The following is an 18687-nucleotide window of genomic DNA, read 5'->3' as shown; positions in this document are numbered from 1 at the left end:
AGGTGGCTCCTGGGCCTGGGGGAGCAGGAGACAGGGAGGCAGCCACGGGGGGGCTGGGGGCCTTCCTGTCTCCCCTCCCGCCCCGCAGCTCCCATCCAGTGCTTTTTGGAGTTTTGCCTCTTAAGCCTTGTGCAGGTTTGGTGCCACTGATCAGGGGCGGCCAGGGCGGCCTGTGGAGGCCCAGGACTGCGGCCTTCTCCCCCTGACGCCCTCCCCTGACACCCACCCTGCTCCCAGCGCCGACCCCGCCTGCACTTCACTCCCACTCCGAGGCCGCAGCCCCAGGGCCCCCTCCGGGTGCAATGGCCGCACGACTGATGTGGCATCTGACGTGCCCCCTTCTCTCGTAGGTACGCCATCCCGCCGGAGCACGGCAAGCGCCTGGAGCGGCTGGCCATCGGTAGGTGCGCCCCCCTGGCTGGGACCTGGGCTGGGGCAGGCGGCGGGGGGGGGGGGGTTGGGGGGGCGGGGGGGGCAGCTGGATGGTCCTGGGTCTCCCTCATCCCTGGCTTGGTGGCATGCCAGAGGCGTCACCGTCTGATTTTCCGTCTCCTCTCCCTCCTGTGATCAGATCATGGTGCCCCCGCCCCGGGGTTTATCGCATCGTGCACGACGCACAGAATGCCATTGCTTTAAACTCTATTTTCCAATTTGTTAGCACGGAGCTGCCAGACGTGACTGCGGGCTCCCGCAGGCCCGGGAGGGCAGCCGTGTTCTTTTGTCTCCCTCCCGGCGCCTGGTATTGCGTCTCGCTCTCCTCTAAGTCTTAAGGTCTGGGTTTAGTCTAGAAAGCGAGCGGTCCTGTGGGGGGCTCCCCCTCTAATGCCCCACAGCTGCGTGGTGACTGGACAGCTGTCTGCCTGTGTGTGTGGGGCCGGCCTCCCTGGGCTCCCCCCCGCAGACCACCCCCCGGGGCCTCTTGGGCCAATGGGCTCGGTCAGAGAGGGTCCCAGGCTGTGTCTGGAGAGGGGGTGCTTGACCCCCTTGGGGTCAGGGCAGGCCCTCGGGACGTGGGATCCTTGCAGACAAGCCAGAGACCCATCTAGGTGACGCTGAGGCCCCTGGCCACCCTGACAGAGAGGCAAGGAGGGGTTCCCACATTGCTCCCCATCATAGTGCCCTGCGCTCTGCTCTGACATCAGATGGCCGTTTAGTGCCTGGGACAGTGCTAGAGGACCCTGCTGGCCTGAGGGTCTGGCCCTCACTGGCAGGCAGTGGTGGGGCGGGCAGGGTGGGCGGACAGCCGCTGGACAGTGCAGGGGCCCATCTCATCACCTTGATCCTTTCCCCTGATCGCCATGAAATCTTCCAGAAGGCATCACTCAGCGTTGGCGCAGCCTTCCTAACGTCCTGCCACCGTCCTTTGTCCCTTCCTTGTGCCTCCCCCAGGGAGTGGCCACTGCGCTCCTCCCCTGCCTGATTTGACTTTGGAGATGGAAGTGGTGGAGCTCTCTGAAAAATGGGCCTCCTGTCCTAGCTGCTGTCGGCGTGGCCCAGCTGTTCAGCAAATGCCTGCTACACACAGGTTCCCCGAGGACGAGGACAGAGGGAGGCTTGTCACAGACTGGGGCCAGAGCCCCAGGCCCAGGCTTCCCCAGCCCCGGGGAGGTGTTGCCATGTTGGAAACCCGGACTCTGCCTTCGCGGGCAGGGCTGAACCCCACATCAGGAGCTTCTCCCCATAGAGATGCCAGTTATGGTCCTAGCAAGAAGCGATTTCTCTTACTTATTAATATCTAAAATCAGAACCAAATTAAAATGTTTCTCCGAAGTATTTTGTTAAGATAGGAATTTAGAAAACCACTGTTAATTTTAAAAGAGAAGTTAAAAAATATCCCTCTGTCTTGTTTTCTTTTCCTGTTGCTGTTGTAACAAATCACCACAGAGTCTGTGGCTCTAAGCAGCACAGTTTTGCTCTGAGCCTGAAACTGCTCTGAAAGAGCCCTAATTAACCCGTAGGCTCATTCCCTTGAGTTTGGAGGGTTGGAGGTCAGGGGTCCGACACGAGTCTCAACTGGGCTGAACTCCAGGGCAGGCTCTCCCACCTGTTCCCACTTCCAGGGGCAGGGGCTCCGGCCTGTGTCCCTGTCTGTGGTCACGTGGCCTCCCCTCCGCCTCCCTCCTGTGGAGACCCCATGGTGACACTGGGGTCCCCATCCTGAGGTCCTGCACTTAACCCCACCTGCTGCATGGAAGGGAACATAGATACAGGTTCTCGGGGGCCACTCTTGAGCCTCCCACACCTACAGAGCCATGGAAGAAAGCGCCATGGAGTGGTTCAGGGGTGCTCTGGTGACCACACTGCTGGGGTCACCCGTCTTTGCCTAATTCCCTGCTCCTCCCGCCCTCCTGGATTTTGCAGTTAGTCACACCCAGCATGTTCTTCCCCTCTGTATCTTTTCTCCCAGAAAGAAACTTCTGAATGATCCAAGTGCCCCCTAGAAAAGCTAGAACTGGAGTCTTTGAGGGCCATGGCCACTCTCCCTGGAACTGGGCCTGCTCCCTGGGTCCTTCCTGCAGGCAGGGGCCCTGCTGCCTCGGGATCTGGCCTGGTTTGCTCTCTGGGCACATGCAGGAGGTGCAGGGGCCAGGGCTGGGAGAGGACGAGCCAGGAGCCAGAGGCCTGTGGGAACTACCCCATCGTTGCTTTGTGAATAGTGTGGACTCGTGAAGTCCCACCTTGGTGGGGAGACGGGGGGTGGGGCGTCAGCCCTGGGGGAGGGTTGGAGGGCTGGAGGGCTGACCACAGGCTTCCCCTGTGCCTCTCGCACAGGCCTGAGTTCCCCTCCTCAGAGGGAGGACAGGAGAGGTTCTAGGGCAGTGAGTCACTGCCCTCCTCCGTGTCCCTTCCAAACTCTTTTTGGGGGCATGCGTCACAGATTCCATTATTGAGATGGATGGAATGAGTTTGCGATGAATATGGAAAATGAATAGCCGAGCTCCAAATGGGCTCGCTGGGAGAGTCGTGGAGCCCACGGAGAGAGCATTAATGTGTTGGCGCGTTATTGGTGCTAATCACTTAAAATGTGCGCCTTTATTAGAGCTTTAATGAGAGCCACTTAAACTGTGCATTAAAAAGAGGGACTGCAGAGAGGCCGCGGGCCGGGCGGCAGGGGCCATAACTCTAATTGAAACGCTTTTAGCACTGAGGAAAGTTGCTGGATTCAGTAATCCCTCGCTCTTTCTAGAACCTCACAGTCGTGTCCTTGCCGGCGGGCGTCCCAACCCCCACCCCCTGACACTGTGGCTTAGGAGCCACCCTCCCCAACCAGCAGGTGTGTGAGTGAGGTCCTGTGCTCACACACAGCACGTGCACACACACGAGTGTGCCCTCTAACTGGCCAGGGGTGTGCACTGGCCTGGAGACTGGGGACCCACGGTTGGGGGCGGCTCCCGGGAAGGTCGGCTGTGCCTGGGGGGCAGTCCTGCAGGGGGTCGGACCCTGGGACAACCAGCCACTGCTGTAGCCCATCCCATACCTCGCCGCCCCTCGGTGACGCTGGGTGAGGAGCCCAGCACCTTTGCCCTGGGCTCTTCTTTATCTACAAGACCTACCTGTCATTGATTTGAGCTTCAGCCAATGGGTGGTCGGGAAATGTCCCCGAACTGCTTTAAGCACACTTTTTAGAGCAAGTAGAGCGATGGTCTGACCTCTGTACGTTTAAGAACATCGCCTTAAGTGAGTTACGTGGCAATACGTGAGAAAGCAAGCATTCCCAAACCGGAACTCAAGCCACCTTGTGTGCAGCAGAGGGGCAGCCCTGGGTCAGGCCGCTCTGCCCTTTCCCACCAATCCGTGGGCCTCGGGGGGCCAGTCGAAAGCCAGAGGCCCCATCTCCCTGCCTGCTGCGGGGCCCACAGGTACACCCGGGCAGAGCCCGTGCCTGCAGGCGGCCCTTTCTTCCTCTTTGTCTCAGACTTGGTTGTGTGGGGGTACTGCTCATGACTCCCTGGTTGGACAGCATCTGTTCCCATGTCCTGTTCCCTGACTGCCACTGGGCGCATGCAATGCAGCAGGTTTTATCTGGGGTGTGCCCAGCGGGGAGGTCTGTGCAGCTGTGCTCTGGCCTTCACCCCACCTGTGACTTCGAGGGTGCATTTTCTTGCACGGATGACCCTGGCCGGCCTGGGCTCTGGATTCACTAACTGGAGGTCTGAGGGCTGCCATCACTGCCACCAGCGGACCACACGGCTTTGCGACAGGGTCCTGTGCCTTTCCTTCCCTTGGAGCTATAGGCTTTCCATACTCCGTGCCTCGATGGGAGGGAAAACGCTGCCCCAAAGAGACCTGCTCAGCTCTGGCCCGTCAGACTGATGTGCATCTTTTCTGCTCCAGGGTTCTTCCCCGGGAGCTCCCAGGGCTGTGATGCCTTCCTGCGGCACAAGATGACCCTCATCTCGCCCATCATCCTCAAGAAGTATGGGATCCCGTTCAGCCGGGTACGTAGGGGCTATTGTGCCCTGGCCGAGGGGACCACCAATGTCCCAGGAAACTGGCTTCTTAAGCCCAGAGAAGGTTTTAGAATACTGGCAACCTAGGGGAAGGCAGATTGGCTGGGTAGTCAGCCTGTAGCTCTGCTGTGGTTGGAGGGTGAGGATGGAAAGGGGAGAGTTGGGGGGGGGTCTCGCCTTACCTCCCACCCCCACTCAAACTCAGTCCCCTGCCTGGTGTGGCTGCTGGCTGCCCCCCTGCCTGGTCTTGCAGGGTCAGGGTTGCCATGTGGGGGCAGCTCCTGCCCACTTCCCAGGAAGCCACAGGACAACTGGGCGGGCCCCTCCGCCCCCCGGCCACACCCTATGGCCCACTGCAGACATCCTTTGTAAGAATGAATACTTGTTTAGAAATGAAATATCTGGCTCTCCCCCAGCATGAAGACTGTGAACTCACTCAATTTGCTGCTCCAGGGAGCGTTTTGCTTGTCCCTGGGAAAGGCTGTGATGAGTGAGGCCTGAAGCTTGGGGAGTCAGGGTAGGGGTGAGGAAGGCCAGCACCCGGGCCTGGGCCTTCGTCAGGGGCTCTGCCCAAGGTGGGGTGGGGCTCTGCGCCCAGGGTGGGGCTCAGCAGGTGTCCACTGCAGCCAGTCCCTTCCCTGCAGACAAGCCTCCTAGATAGGAAAGTCTAGGCCTGTGTCTGCAGGGTGCTCCAGACGAGGGGGGATGTGCCCAGAACCTTCCGGGGAGGCCTGAGCAGACTCTTGGCTGAGTATGGGGCAGGGGGTGGGGGCAGGCCAGGAGTGAGGCACCCTCCTGGGGATCCGGTTCCCGAAGGTCTCCCTACAAGAGCATTTGTTGGGCACGGGAGCAAGTTCTGCCATCAGACCCTCACGCTGCACTCTTGCCGGGAGTGTCAGCGAGTTGGAAATTGCTTCTGACATTTCAATCAAATCGCCTACAGCATTAGTGCTCAGATCGGGGATTCACTCTCTGTCGGGCTCGTCCATCAGATAGCGGGATGTTCTGCTCTGAGAAATGCAGGTTTCCGTGCCTCCCTCCCCTCCCCTCATCTTATGATTTGAACAACGCTGGTTACCAGGAACCGTGCAGACAGACACAGCATTGCTCACAGAAGCGAAGTACTTGCTTTCCTGTGGTTTGTGGAGAATGTTCTCCAAGGCGGTGCTTCCTGGGGAGAGATGCCAGTCCGAGGAGTCGGCTGGCGGGGCACCCTCTTTTCTCCTGCATCACTGTCTGCCTGCACCGCACTTTGTGCACGAGATGCCTGCAGATCTCCTGAAGGCGGTGGCCCCCGGCCTGGGGCAGCTGGCACTCAGAGACTGTGGTCCCCTCTCCGCAGCCCGGCCCCTGGCTGTCCACGGGCCATCAGCGGTTCCCTGGGGCCTGCGGGCCGAAGGCCGAGGCTGGGCCAGCAGGGAGCAGCGGCCCGCTCCAGATGAATGCCCCATCAGGGTCTGCGTGGGTCCCCTCATCTGAATTCCCGGCAGCCCTGGGGGGGAGTGACTCTCGCACTCCATTTATAAATCTTTGTAATGGTATTTACTTCTAGAAGAAAAAGCAGATCAATAGCAGAGCTTTTTAATAATTAAAAGTGTGTATTTTTGTAATCTGCCGCGGACTTCCTCATTTATTCTGCGAGAGCTCGAGGAAGCTGCTGAATTCCGGCTTTCTCCATGACTGGCATTCGGGGCTGGCGTTCCCTTCACTGCTTATTACTTTGCCGCACGTCCTATCCATCATCCCAAGTGCCACCTAATTTATTGTCGGGATAATGTTGACGGCAGTGACATGGAGGACAGACACTGTGGGCTCGAGACGAAGCCGCCAGGGTGTAGGTTTTGTGACAGGAGCATCATCTTGCCGTCCTTAGGGAGCACATCTGTGCTAGGCCTTGGTTTATGGAGGGGCTGTCAGGTAATGGAGGCCCTGCAATCTGCCTGAATCAGGTGGAGGCACCTCCCCACACCCCAGCCCCGAGGCCCCACAGGGACCCCACAGCGTGCCTGCGAGGCTCCCAGCTCATGCCAGGCCGCCTGCCTGCCTGCGTCCTGATGGAAGGAGGGAGGGGGCAGGCCAGTGGGCTTGGTGCAAGAGCTAGATGATGCTACGCTGTCCATGGTCCACTCGGAAAGGATAAGAAAAATCAGTATTTACATTTTAAAAGAAAAAAATCCTTAAATGTTAATTTTATCTGTCACCCATTTCACACAGTCCTGTGGCAGGAGCCAGCCCAGAGAATGCTTGCTGTGGCCGGGGGTTGCTGGGCCCTCGGGGACACTGAGGGTTCTCTCCCTGCCCCCGCCTCCTACCGTGCATGGGCTTCATCCCCCACACGCCTGTCACTTGGACAGGAATTTAAAAATATAACTTAATGCACGCTGACTTCCCTTGATTGGTGCAATTCATTACTTGCAAAGAAAAATATCTTTGTGTTCTTAAGGACTGGCTTTTCTCCAGGCTGTGTCAGTTTTGATTGATTTTTGACTCTGTGGTTGGCTTTTGGAAGTCCCCCCCCCCCCCGTCTCCCGCCCCCACCCCCTCAGGGCTTGACTTCTTGTTGGTTACTTAAATGAATCCAGCAATTTCTACTCATCTCTCTAGAGGAAGAAATAAAGATTAGCGAGCTTGAGAACTCCTACAAAGCTACAGTGGAAAGATGAACAACCTGATAAATGGGGGCAAAAGGCGTGGGCATGTGTAAACCTTGGGGGGTACCGCAGCCGGCCCGGAAGGACACCCCTGAATGCCAGTGATGGGGAGAGTGCTGGGGGGGTCCCCAGGTGCACAATGGGTGGCCACTGCAGAAAACCACCCGGCAGGTTCTTGGGACCCCGTGGGAATGCAAGCACGCATGTGCGCGAAGACTGGCCCACAGTGTTCCCGAAGCTCCACTCGTGGGAGCCCCACTCCAGAGCCAGCCCAAGGTCTGTCGCCAGGACGAGGAAGTACCTCGCAACACATCTGCACAACGGGATTCCCTTTATGAGCGAGAAGGGACAGAGACAGACACAGGAGCACAGTCCGTGTGAAGCCGTTTCATGAAGCCCTAGAAAGGAACGTAGTGACAGAGGCGCGTCTCACAGTGTCGGGGTTGCTGGTGGCCTGGCGCTGTGCCCACGGCGGTCCATTCCTGTTACTCCCAACCCCTGACAACCCGTAACCTGTGGGTTCTACCCAGTGTTCCGTCAAGGACTTCAGAGAGACTCCCTCCCTTGCCACCAGCCTCGGTCTCCACATCCGTGGATCGGGCCTCCAGCCCCTCCTCGCGTGTTCGGGGACAGTGGGACTGTTACTTGTCAGCCTTCTTTCGGCTCCCACGTCTTCCAGGATGCTTGAGTGATGGGCTCAGTGCCACCCGGGGGTGGGGGGTAGACGGCACCCCCACCTTTTCCTGCAGGCCTTAGGGTGGGGGTTCCAGAAGCCTCCATCTGGGCTCATTGTGGACCCTCTCCCCTGTCACTCAGGCCCAGCTCCTTGGTTTGGGTCTCTCTGTTTCTGAGGCCAGATCACACCATTTGAATAGGTCTAGAACCATCAGCGTTTGACAGAGTTCTGATCTTGACATTGTGTCCTTCTAACACGCTGTTTCTCCGGCCTCTATGACCTCGCTTGGAAGGAGCCACCTCCTGGGATGTAAGGGACAGACCCAGGCTTACGACAGCTGGGGGCTCAGGTCGCTTCCCAGGAACGTCCTGTCCTCACAGGGCATAACCCTGTACTTGGAGCACACCCCGTCCTGTGCTCGGGGGGCTCTGCAGCTGCTGCCCGTGCTGTCTGCGCCTCCTCCCCAGCCCCTGCGCCGTGTCAGAACGTCTCCCAGTGGACGGCAAGGGGGCCACGGCCACCTCTCTCCCGAGAGTCCCTGGAGGCCTTACATTCAATAGTCCCGTGTGTCTAGAGTGTCTGTCACCTTGGGGCCCCGCCTGGGGCGGGCAGCAGCTCTCATCCTGGCCACGGCCATACCTGCTGGAAAGGCCTGTGGGGAATTGGCTGAAGCCCTGGGACTTAGGCAGAGCTGCCTTCCACCTGACAGAGCTTGCCTGGCTCCCAAAGCCAGGGCTCCATGGCACTTGGTGGGAAATCCTTGAGCCCACCTGGCCCTGCCATGCTTGTTGGTGGCTCCTGGTGGCCCTTGCCACCAGCCTGTCTACCCCGGGCCAGCACGGCTTCTGGCAGGTGAGCTGCGCAGTAACTGCCGCCCCGACTCTGGGCCTTGCCCCTCACCTGTTGGCTCCTGCTCACCTGTCGGCCTTTTCCTCCTCAGATCACACAGGAGGCCGGGGAGTTCATGATCACCTTTCCCTACGGCTACCATGCCGGCTTCAATCACGGGTTCAACTGTGCCGAATCTACCAACTTCGCCACTCTGCGGTGGATTGATTATGGCAAAGTGGCCACTCAGGTAAGTGCCCGCAGAACCTGTAAAGAGGGTCTAAATGTCTCTGCCTCTCTTTCTCTCTCTGTGTCTCTCATGAATAAACAAGTAAAATCTTAAAAAAAAAGGGGGGGGGTTTTGACCCCTCTCAGCCTCCCTGGGCCCAGGGCCCATTTGGCCTCCCGGGCCTGGTCTCCACCTGGGTCCATTTCTGGGCTCCTCAGTGAACTCACCCCAAACATTCCTCACCTGGAAGGAGCAGGGAGGAGGCATGGGGCAAGTGAGTGGACATGTGGCAGCCTGGGGCCTGCGACCAGCAGCGGGGGGCTTTCCTTCCCCGGCAGACCCTGCTCTCTGGGCCTGAGGGCTTCCTGGTGTCTGGGCTGTCCATGGAGATTGTTGAGGGGCAAGGAGACTCCTCTGATTCTTTTCCTGGGAATTTGCTGTTCCTGTTCTCAGAGGGCTGATGTTTGGCCAAAAAACTTGACATCTGAACTGAACCCTTGTTTCCAGATTTCCTTGGCTCACCCGTCTGTGTGCTTTTGACTGACAGCTTTTGATGGGCAGATCCCTGGGAGCTGCTGGGCAGGGATGGGGTTGTGTCCACCCACTCGGCTTGGCTTCCCCTGGAGCCCGAGGTGGCTTTGCGGGTCCAGGTGATGGGATGTACACAGGCCTTGTGACTCCAGATCCCCTAGTTAGGGGGAGATGGAGCCCGGGAGAGGAGGCAGTGAGGAGGGCTGTTGGTGGGAACAGGCCCAGCCCTCCGTGTGCAGCTCGTACCAAGGGCCTTCCTCCCAGGACTGCCACTGCGGCCCTGGGCTCCTGCCCTGGCCTTTGCAGAAGACGCATGCTCCTCCCGTCAGACTGGTCTCGGGCTCTGGTCCAGGGTTTCAGTCCCTCCGGCCTCTCTTCGCTGCAGACGGTTACTCACAGACATCTCTCCAGTGCAGGGACACATGGAACAGGAGAACCCCGTCCAGCAGGGCCAGTGTAGTGTAAAACGGGGTGCTTCCTGCCAGCCTCCCTCCCTGGGGCCTGAGGATTCCTCCGAGGAGTCGCTTGGCCAGGTCTGAGTCAGTGCTCAGGACCCGGGCAGTTGGTGGGTTTCTCACCAGACCCAGAAGTGGTGTGACGCCCTGGGGATCAGCACGGAGGCCGCTGGCCATGTGTGGGTGTTGTGGCCTTGAGCTGTGAGCGTGACACACACTACGTCCGAGGCTCAGTGCGTAACAAAGGGCATGAAATACCACGCGAGTAATCGGTTCATGCTGGTTATGTAGACCGTGTTTTTGGATAGATTGGGTTAAATATAACGAAAGTGAATGCCGTCTGTTTCTTTTTACTTTTTGAACGCAGAGCCTGGACTGAAGATTACATAGGTGGCTTGAGTCCTGCTACTGGCAGGCAGCTTGGGTGTAGACGGACTGGCTCTCCTTTATATTTCTAATTACCCGCTTGTCTAGCTTCACTGTGTCAGTGCAGTTTAGAAAAGGAAATGGGCTTTGCAGGGAAGATTCTCCGGATTTTTATCAGGGGGCCTGTCTTTGGCAGAGACGCTGGGCTTCGCTGAAAGGGGAGAGGTAGGAGCATCAGGATTTTTTCTTTTGATCAAAAGGAATGATGAAATGTCCTGGAGTGTGTGGCTTTGCTCAAGTGACCCTGGGGCACCGTGGATGGGGAGACAATTTCACGGGGCCGGTGTGCAGTGAGAGCCCCGGCTGTGGCAGGAGCCACAATTGAGTCGTAAGCTCTGGACAAGATTGCAGGCCCATCCTGGAGGTGCTGTCAGTGCTGGAACTGCACTGGGGCCGGCGGGGACTGCCCAGATATTAAAAGCAATTTTGGGTTCAGCCATGTGTTCACAAACAAGTGACATTTGGGAAGTGCTGCCTTAGATTGGGCCTCCACGCTTACATTGCCAGGCGGCGTAGCGTGAAATTACTGAGCAAGTGGCGTGCAGTGCTCCGCGCAAGCTGGGGTTCAGGCGGGTGGCCGGGCCCCGTGCCGGGCTCCCTCGCAGAGCCACCCCAGCTGCCCCGGCTCCGTGGCGGGAAGGCGAGGGGGTGAGCCGGGAGTGGCCATTGGCCATGGGGCATCCGTCCGTGCAGTCCTGGCTGGCGGCCCGCAGGCTTTTTGGCAGTGGACGGGGCAGTGGTTTCTGCCTCTTGCAAGCTCTGCTGCCCCGTAACTAGTCCAGGCAGGAGACGCAGCTAAGGCGCCTGGCCGGGCGGATGACAGCCGAGGCGTGTCAGGCAGAGGAGGGGCAGGCAGATTGTTGAGGTCGAGTGGTTCTCAGGGACCTGCTGGGTCCTTGGCCGTGTCTGCGGGAATGGAGAGTGCGGCTGGGGGAGGATTCCAGGATGCTCTTCCTAATAAGCAAGGGCTTCTGTGCGGCCTGAGCTCCCCACCCCCATCTGTGCTTGGGCCAGTTCCTTCCGATACCTCCCTCAGAACCCAGGGAGAGTGTTCCCACTTTCCCGATTTTAGAGACTTTCAGCCTGGTTCTTCACCTTCTCCGGCTCTCAGGAATTGCGCCCCCCCCCCGCCCCTCTACTGTGGTGCCACCTTGTTCCTCTTCCGTGGTGCCACCTCTGTGCTGACGCAGCAGACGCCAATCTCTGGCACTTGGCCAGCCTCTGTGAATTTCAGGGATTCGTGTTCTTTCTCCTTCTAGAGCAAGGGTCAGCAGCCGGGGCCCTGTGGGCCAGTTGGCAGGCTGTCTTTGTATGGTCTGCAACCTGAGCCTCATCTTTGGGTAGAAAAGAATTGGTAAAAAGTCACCAGAAGAGTATGCAAGACACCACTTAGATGTAACTCAGATTTCACGTTGGCAAATGAAGTTTTATTGGCGCACAGCCATGCCCATTCATTGACAAGCTGTTTCTGGCTGCTTTTGCCTGCAAAGGCGGAGTTGGGGAGTTGCTACAGAGACCACCTGGCTTGCAGAACGGAAGATAGTTGCCTTCTGCCCATTGCAGAGGAAGTGTGCTGCCCCCGGTCTGGAGGGCTGATGGCACGGGCAGGCTCTGGCCTTTCCCTCTGGCTCTGGCTCCCACCCTCGTACATCCTTCCTCAACCCCTGGGGTTTCTGGTGTCACAGGCGCTGCCCTCTCGAGCAGGTTGGCCCCCAGTCCTGACCTCCACACCCAGCACCATGACTGCTGCCTCTGGAGCTTCTGGATGGGCCTGCGAGGGTGCCAGGAGCTGTGGCTGCCCAGCAGGCCAGGCCAAATGCCCTCATGCCACTGCCATTCACCTGCAGAGCTTCACTGCCCTGACTTCCCCCAGCACAGCAGGAGGCCCAGCCCTCCAGCGCTAGTCGGCCCCCCAGCCCAAAGGGGTTCCCAGGTTCCTCCTGGAGGTAGAATCGTAGAGGAAGCAGCCAGGCTTACAGCCTCTTGCCAGAGCTGTCAGAGGGAGCTCCTCCCGGCCTTGCACCCAAGGTGTGCTCTCTGGCCTGGCCTTGCCTTGGCACTATTCACCCTGTGGCACCCGCGGCGCTGCAGCAGAAGGCTGAGCTGCCCTGGGTTCTCACCGTCAAGTTGATGTGGTGTTCTGGTGTTTGCTCTCTTCAGTGGTTTTCCTTCCCGAGCCACTCTGCTGGCATCAACCTTCACTAACAGTCAGCATGCAAGAGGAGAACCACACGGCCCCCTCAAGTCCTCCCAGGCTTGCCCTGTGGTGGGACGGGCAGGAAGATACTGCCTGTTTCTTTGTCCTAGATTCCTGGCACAGTTTCTGGATCCCACGGCCCCGTCACCAAGGCACAGCACATGAGAACCCTTGCTTCCCGGCTCCTGGTCTCTTGGGCACAGCACTGGGCCTCCATCTGGAGGTGGGATGCACGGAGGGAAATTGGCCCCAGGGTTTTACATAATTAAGGAGAAGCCGGCTGTGCAACCAGGGACTACGGAGGGCCCAAGGGTCAGGACTGGGACTCCCAGAGGAGGAGGCAGTGATTACAGGGACATGTTGGAGGGGCTTCCTGGCAACTCCACCCCCTAGCAGGGGGGACACATGGGCCTGGCACTTAGAGTGACAGATGTGTAACCGGGTGGGCATCGGGGGGGTGGACCGAATGTCGGTGGATGTTAGCGTAGTGTGGTGGGGTTTGGGTCTCTTAAAAACATACACTCTCAGTAGGTTTCTTTTTCTTACAACTTTTTTCTTTCTTTTTTTTCTTTAAAAAAAAAAAACAACAACAACAAGCACAAGTGTAGCTTTTCTAGGGAGAGGGGAATGATATTGCCCTTCCTGGGTACTCCCTGTAAATGCTCCGTAGCCCCTAGGGGCGGAAGCTTTTGGCTGTTGCTGTCCGTGGTAGGGCTGGTTTTGTTGGTTTGTTTTATAAATGGGAATTAAAAACCAAACCAGACAACAGGCCCAAACCGGTCACTCCAGCCCAGCCTCCGTTCTTCCCTGCCATGTGGGGAGCAACGGGAACATAGACTGTCATATGCAGAGTTAGCAGCCTGAGTGCTGTTTGGGCACCTACTGCGTGCGTAGGAGGGATCGGGTGCCAGCTGGGCCTGTAGGGAGAAGGTGAGAGGTGGAGCAGGGGCGGGGGCCTGGGGACCCCAGGACACTACAGGGCTCCCGTGCACAGCAGGTGTGGGGCCTGCCCAGCCCCGGGTCACATGCTGCTGCTCTTTTGTTTTGAGCCCTGGTGTTCCTTAGCGGGCCTGTCCTCTCTCCCCCTGGGTCTCTCCCTCCAGCTTTACTGATGGCGCCATCCTGCCTCCAGGTGACTCAGGGGGGCCAGACAGGTCAAGTGACTTTGCCGAGGTCACAGCAACAAGAAGGCTGGACCCAGAACGTCCATGCCCTGCCTGTCTTCCTCACCCCACTTGGAGGCAGGTGCCCAAGTTGAGAGTTCTGGAGGACACACTTCCCAGCCGCAGGTGTCTCTCCAGGCTGGTGGCCGCCTCCTGGCGGGTGTCCAGTGCTCAGCTGGGGTGGTGGAGTTGCCTCCTGAGGCCTGAGCTCCGTTTCCAAGAACAGAATTCCCTGGGCACGTGCTCAGACGGGCAGGCTTTGTAGTGGGATTACTATCGGGGGAGATCAGAGGGATGCGCCGGCTTTGCTCAGAGAAAATTAATGTGCACGCACTACCCGTTCTAGGCCTGAGCTCGAATTAGTCCGACAAGGCTGCCCGCCACGTTGGATTAGCTCGGCACAGCCCTGGCTGCTCCTGTGGTGGGTGGCACTGGGCGAAGCCTGACAAGGGGCTCGTTCCTCCATTGGGGGGGGGGTTGCTGGCGTCCCAGGCCACTCCACAAGGCAGATGCAGAAGTTGACTGTGAATTAAACAGAGCGAGAGAGATTTAAAACCCGGTTTGATCGGCCAGGAGCCTGGGTGCACTTAACTGATTTTCCGCCAGCTGTCTGGGCCGGCGCCTGCCGAGGCCTCAGCTTCCCTGGGAACTGTCAGCTCCCCTCCCAGAGGCATCAGCAGGGAGGGGGATGCTACTGAGTGTGGAAGAGGGGAGAGGGCCCTGGCCCCCCAGATGCACTGCACATAGTGGCGGGGAGGCCTCTCCTGAGGCGCAGCCTGGGGCCCATCGGGCTCCGTTGCTGTAAAACGTGAACCAGATTGTCTAGGTCGTGTGCCTTCTATTTTGGTAAAGATGCCGCCTGCTTCAGTGATTAACCAGGAGGCGGGGTGGGGGTGAGGGCGGAGGCGTGAGGAGGAACAGGGAGCCACGACCCACCCGGGTTGGAGGTCCGGCTGTGCACCTGCCCGTCTGCTCCTCGCTGACCCTATGATTTATGGCGCTGGGCAGCCAGGTGCATGGGGCTCGCAGCAAATTGCTGTGTGAAGTGTGTTTCCCCCACACTCCTTCCCCCAAGCCTCCTGTCACTCTGTCCTTTCCCGTGTGGGCAGTTGTCACAGCCACACGGTAGCTCCTGAGGAGCCCCAGGCCCCTCGGCTTTGTTTTGGATCCTGCTGCATGTCATGTCTTCCTCTGTGGCCTTTGTAAATGTCGTGGGAATGCTCTAACGAAGCACCTGCTCTGTTAATGTTACCTCAGTAGGAGGTGGGAGGCATCTGGGGGGCCAGGGTCATGTCTTTGGGCCCCAGGGAGGACAGCGACACCCGGATAATGCTTCCTTTATAGAGAAAGGGGAGGAGGGTGGCGCCGGAGCCCTGGCCTCCCGCGGCCTGCGTCGTGCTGGGTCCAAGGCCGGGGACCTGGCCCGCCCGGCTGGCTGTGGGATCTGCGGAAGGCGGCCCACAGTCAGAGGCCGAGGGGAGCCCTGGGAGCCGTGCACCTAATTGTTTTGTTTATGAAGCGCTTCTGAGAGCTTCCAGTGGATTTCCTAATGAACTGGTTTGTTCTGTCTCTCGCCGCAGCGCTGGTAATTACATCAGAAACGGGGGGCCGCGGCGTCTGTGAGCCATCATGAGCAGATGTGGGTTCTGCCCCCGTTGGGGGATGTTTAACGCTTTGTGGGCCAAAGTGCCTGATAGCCCGAGTGCTCTGGAAGAAAGAAGCACGTTTGTTGCTTGCCATGCTGGGCGTCTGCTCTGGTGCTGCTGAGCAGAGGGTGGCATGTGGCTCTGCAGGCGACGGGGGTCGTTGCTGGTGTGACCTCACCATGTGGGGGTTTGCTGCTCCCGAGGGTGCCCTGTCCTTGAACACGCCAGGGCGCACGCGGGCCACTTGCCTGACGAGGCTATTGGCTGTGGACCCACCCGCCAGGCCCTGGCGCAGCTCTGCGTGTTCTGCCCTCGTTCCGATGGAGGGCCAGGAGCCCCCGCTGCCACGTGGGTGGGAATGTGTGAGGGTCCCTGTGCTCAGATGCTATTTGGGTTGATGATTTCATTGAACTACATTTAATAATTTCCTCTTTAGGGCAACACTGCATCTTCTCAGTCTCATTCTGCTGTTTTACATGAGCAAACTCTAATGTCTGTTAAATTCTTTTAAAAAGTAGTGGCCTCTGATTAAAGCTCGGTGCTATTTAAATTGGGGAAATGTGGCAAACAAGACCCCACGGGCCCCGAGGCGTCGTTTTCAGAGCCGCCTGTGTGTCCTCAGGCAGCCCAGAGCAGACCACCCACGAGTGGAGCTCCCAACAGGGGGCGTCTGGCGTTCTGATTACTGTGGGTCCTGCTGTGACGTGTCTGCCTTTACTGTGACCAGCATCAGGCTCGATGCCTCTAGGCCACACGTGTTCCAGCACAGATCAGAGCATGAGCGGCTGGTTGGGAATGCTGGGAGGGAATGGGGCTGGAGCCGCTGTGGGGCCCACTGGGGCTGGGATCCTAACACAGGCTGCCACAGGTGCCCAGCATGGAGCAGGAGTTCTCAGCCTGCGGCCCCTCAGGGGGCTGAATGTGCCTGACAGATCCAGAATTAAGTGTATGCAGCACTGTAAACACACAAAGTGCCCCCAGGGCCCACCACCCTGACTTCCACCGCATAGAGTGGTCTTGTACTCAGTGGGGAGCTCGGGGGACCTGAGCACCTGCTGGCTTTGGGCCCTCGCCACGGCAGCCTGACTCTAGTTGTTCGCCTCTGCAAAATGGACCTTCCCGAACTGGGGTGGTCGGTGACTTTGACATCATGTGTCGTCAGTGGCGTCTGTCCCTGCAGGCTGAGCCATGACCTGCTCTGGTGGCTGGGAGGAGGCAGGGGGGAGCCCAGAAAGAAGCTGAGACATTCTGTGGGAGGGGAGGGCCTCTAAGGGAGTGCTGAGTGGGCTTTGTTTTGTTTTTAAATCAGAATCTGTATTTTAAAGAATGTTGGACTTGCACACACGTGGGGTAAAGAGAGCCAAGCATAAAGAATAGGAGCTTGTCTCATTCTCTAGAAGTGGGGATGGTTGCCATTAGCAGAGTCAGCTGAGGGAAGTGGAGTGAGTCATTAACTCAAGCCCTAATGATAGTATATAGGGGATCCCTAAGTACGTAGAAGATTGGAAACAACCTGAATGCCCACAGGTGTGATGAGCCATGCAGATGTTGGAATACCATACAGCCAGGAGAAAGGGTGAGGTGGCTCCTCAAGCTTGCAGGTGGAACATTCCCCAAAAATGCGTCCTAGGGAAAAGGCAAGGTGTAAATCATGGCTGTGGGATGTCATCTGTTTGGAAAGAAAAGGATGTCCGTGTTGTGTTGGTATGTGGAGAACATTCTGGAAGGAGACAGGAGACAGGGGAGCCGCAGGTTCTCTGGGTAGGACCTGGAGGCTGAGCAAACGGGCTCCTGCACTCCCTCTGGTCTTCCTAGGTCTGTACCCAGGTGTTGGTGGTCCCCAGAAGTCTCTTCTGAGCTCTGTGGGCATCTTCCGGTTCTCCCTGCATATGCTGAGCAGCTGCTAGCGAGACGGGAGCCCTCAGTCTCCTTTAGTGGGGTCCACCCTGGACACAGTAGGTCCCAAATTCTTCAGACTGAAGGCATCTGGGGCCCAAGTGTCAGTTGGAGGAGGTCAGGCCCCGTGGAAGCCCCCCAAGCTTGGTGGTGAATGGCCCCTGGAAGCAGCTTTGGCAGTCTCGTCTGAAGTCCAGAGACCTACAGAGTGTGGCCCAGGCTTGGGGGAGAGGAGGGTGCAGACCCCAGCTGGGCCGGGGCTCCTGCAGCCGAGGAGCCACGGTGGCCTTGAGGTCAGTGGGGACAGGCTGTGGAGGTGTGTGCGGCGGGGTCAGCTGGTGGCGCGCTGCCTACGGGGGAGCCCTCCTTTTGCTATGTGATATTAAAGGCAGGTCTGGCTTCCAAGGTTTTATCTCACTTTACAAAAGTGCACTGTTTCATATGTGTTGGGTCATTTTGCGTGGGATTGTGACGGCTAGACAAGGGTAATTCTCAGAAGTTGAGAACAAAGCGGCAGGCCTAGGAATCAGACTCAGAGAAACACTTCGGTCGCCTTTCTCCTGCCAGATGAGTGGCACGGGGAGGGCTGGAGAAGTAGGAGGCAGCGGTCTTGTTTTGGAATGGGAATGTGCCAAGGCTGAATGGTGCGCCAGCCCCAGGCTGGGCCCTTTGCTCGTGGGATCACATTTAAAACCCCTGACAGCACGAAGCTGGTCCCCTTCCCTTGGAAAGATTTAGCATAATGACTTCCTACATACTGTCCCCTCCCTGTCCCCGTAGGCAGGGCACGGTGCCAGCCTCCCAAGGAAGAGGCAGGGTGCATGTCTGAGCCTGTGGGTTGATGCTTGCTTTACATTTAGCAAAAAATGCTTGCAGAGGAGACCCTGGATCCAGTGGGACTAACCCCAGTGCCCTCTGGGGCTGGATGTGTCTTGGGCAGTGATGGGGAACGGAGGGGCTTGTGGGGCGGCCAGTCCCAGAGGAGCCACGGATCCCTGGCTGCCTGCCACCTGCTGACTCAGACCCGTGCCTGCCGCCCCTGTGGTCGGGGAGCGTCCTGTGAGCAATAGCAAAGTGCTTTGCCTGGTGAGGCCCACGGGAATGCAAATAAGTGAGATCCTCTAGGATGTACTGGGCGTGAGTCTTTATTCCTTTGAAAAGGCTGATTTTTTTTTTTTTTTTTTTTTTTTTTTACTTCAAAGCCCAGAGAGGGAGAGGTGGAGTTAAGGTGGTGGACCTCGATTATCATCCTGCAGCAGGGTCCCCTGTGGGGGTCAGGGTCTCATGTTGGTGGTCTGGGTGCTGGTCTGCCTCCATGGGCCCTCGGCTCCTGCCCTCTATGGCCCAGACAGCCCGAGCCGGGTGCTACTGGGCCCCGAGGGCCACCTGCTCTGAGCCTGACAACGTGCCACTTTCTATTTCTTCATGCTCAGGAAAGAAAAAACCTATTTGTCTCTGCTTGGGGCCCTGCTCTGACAACCAGAGGCAAACCTCCCCCGTACCCTGTTTTCTCATTTTCCTTGGACTTAGCGGCAGAT

The 18687-nt window shown here is 58.3% G+C and overlaps 1 protein-coding gene across 1 annotated transcript in view; it reads left to right on the top strand.

Moving 5' to 3' along the window:
- The window catches only part of KDM4B (lysine demethylase 4B), a 135073-nt gene that overhangs the window by 80277 nt on the left and 36109 nt on the right, over positions 1 to 18687 (top strand). The window contains 3 exon segments of the mRNA XM_055343272.1: positions 351 to 400; positions 4336 to 4439; positions 8719 to 8856. Of these exon segments, the coding sequence (XP_055199247.1) occupies positions 351 to 400; positions 4336 to 4439; positions 8719 to 8856 (292 nt within the window).

This window comes from Nyctereutes procyonoides, unplaced genomic scaffold (genome assembly GCF_905146905.1).
Source record: "Nyctereutes procyonoides isolate TBG_1078 unplaced genomic scaffold, NYPRO_anot_genome, whole genome shotgun sequence".
NCBI classification, from domain to species: domain Eukaryota; kingdom Metazoa; phylum Chordata; class Mammalia; order Carnivora; family Canidae; genus Nyctereutes; species Nyctereutes procyonoides.
This window is presented reverse-complemented; position numbering and strand designations above follow the sequence as displayed.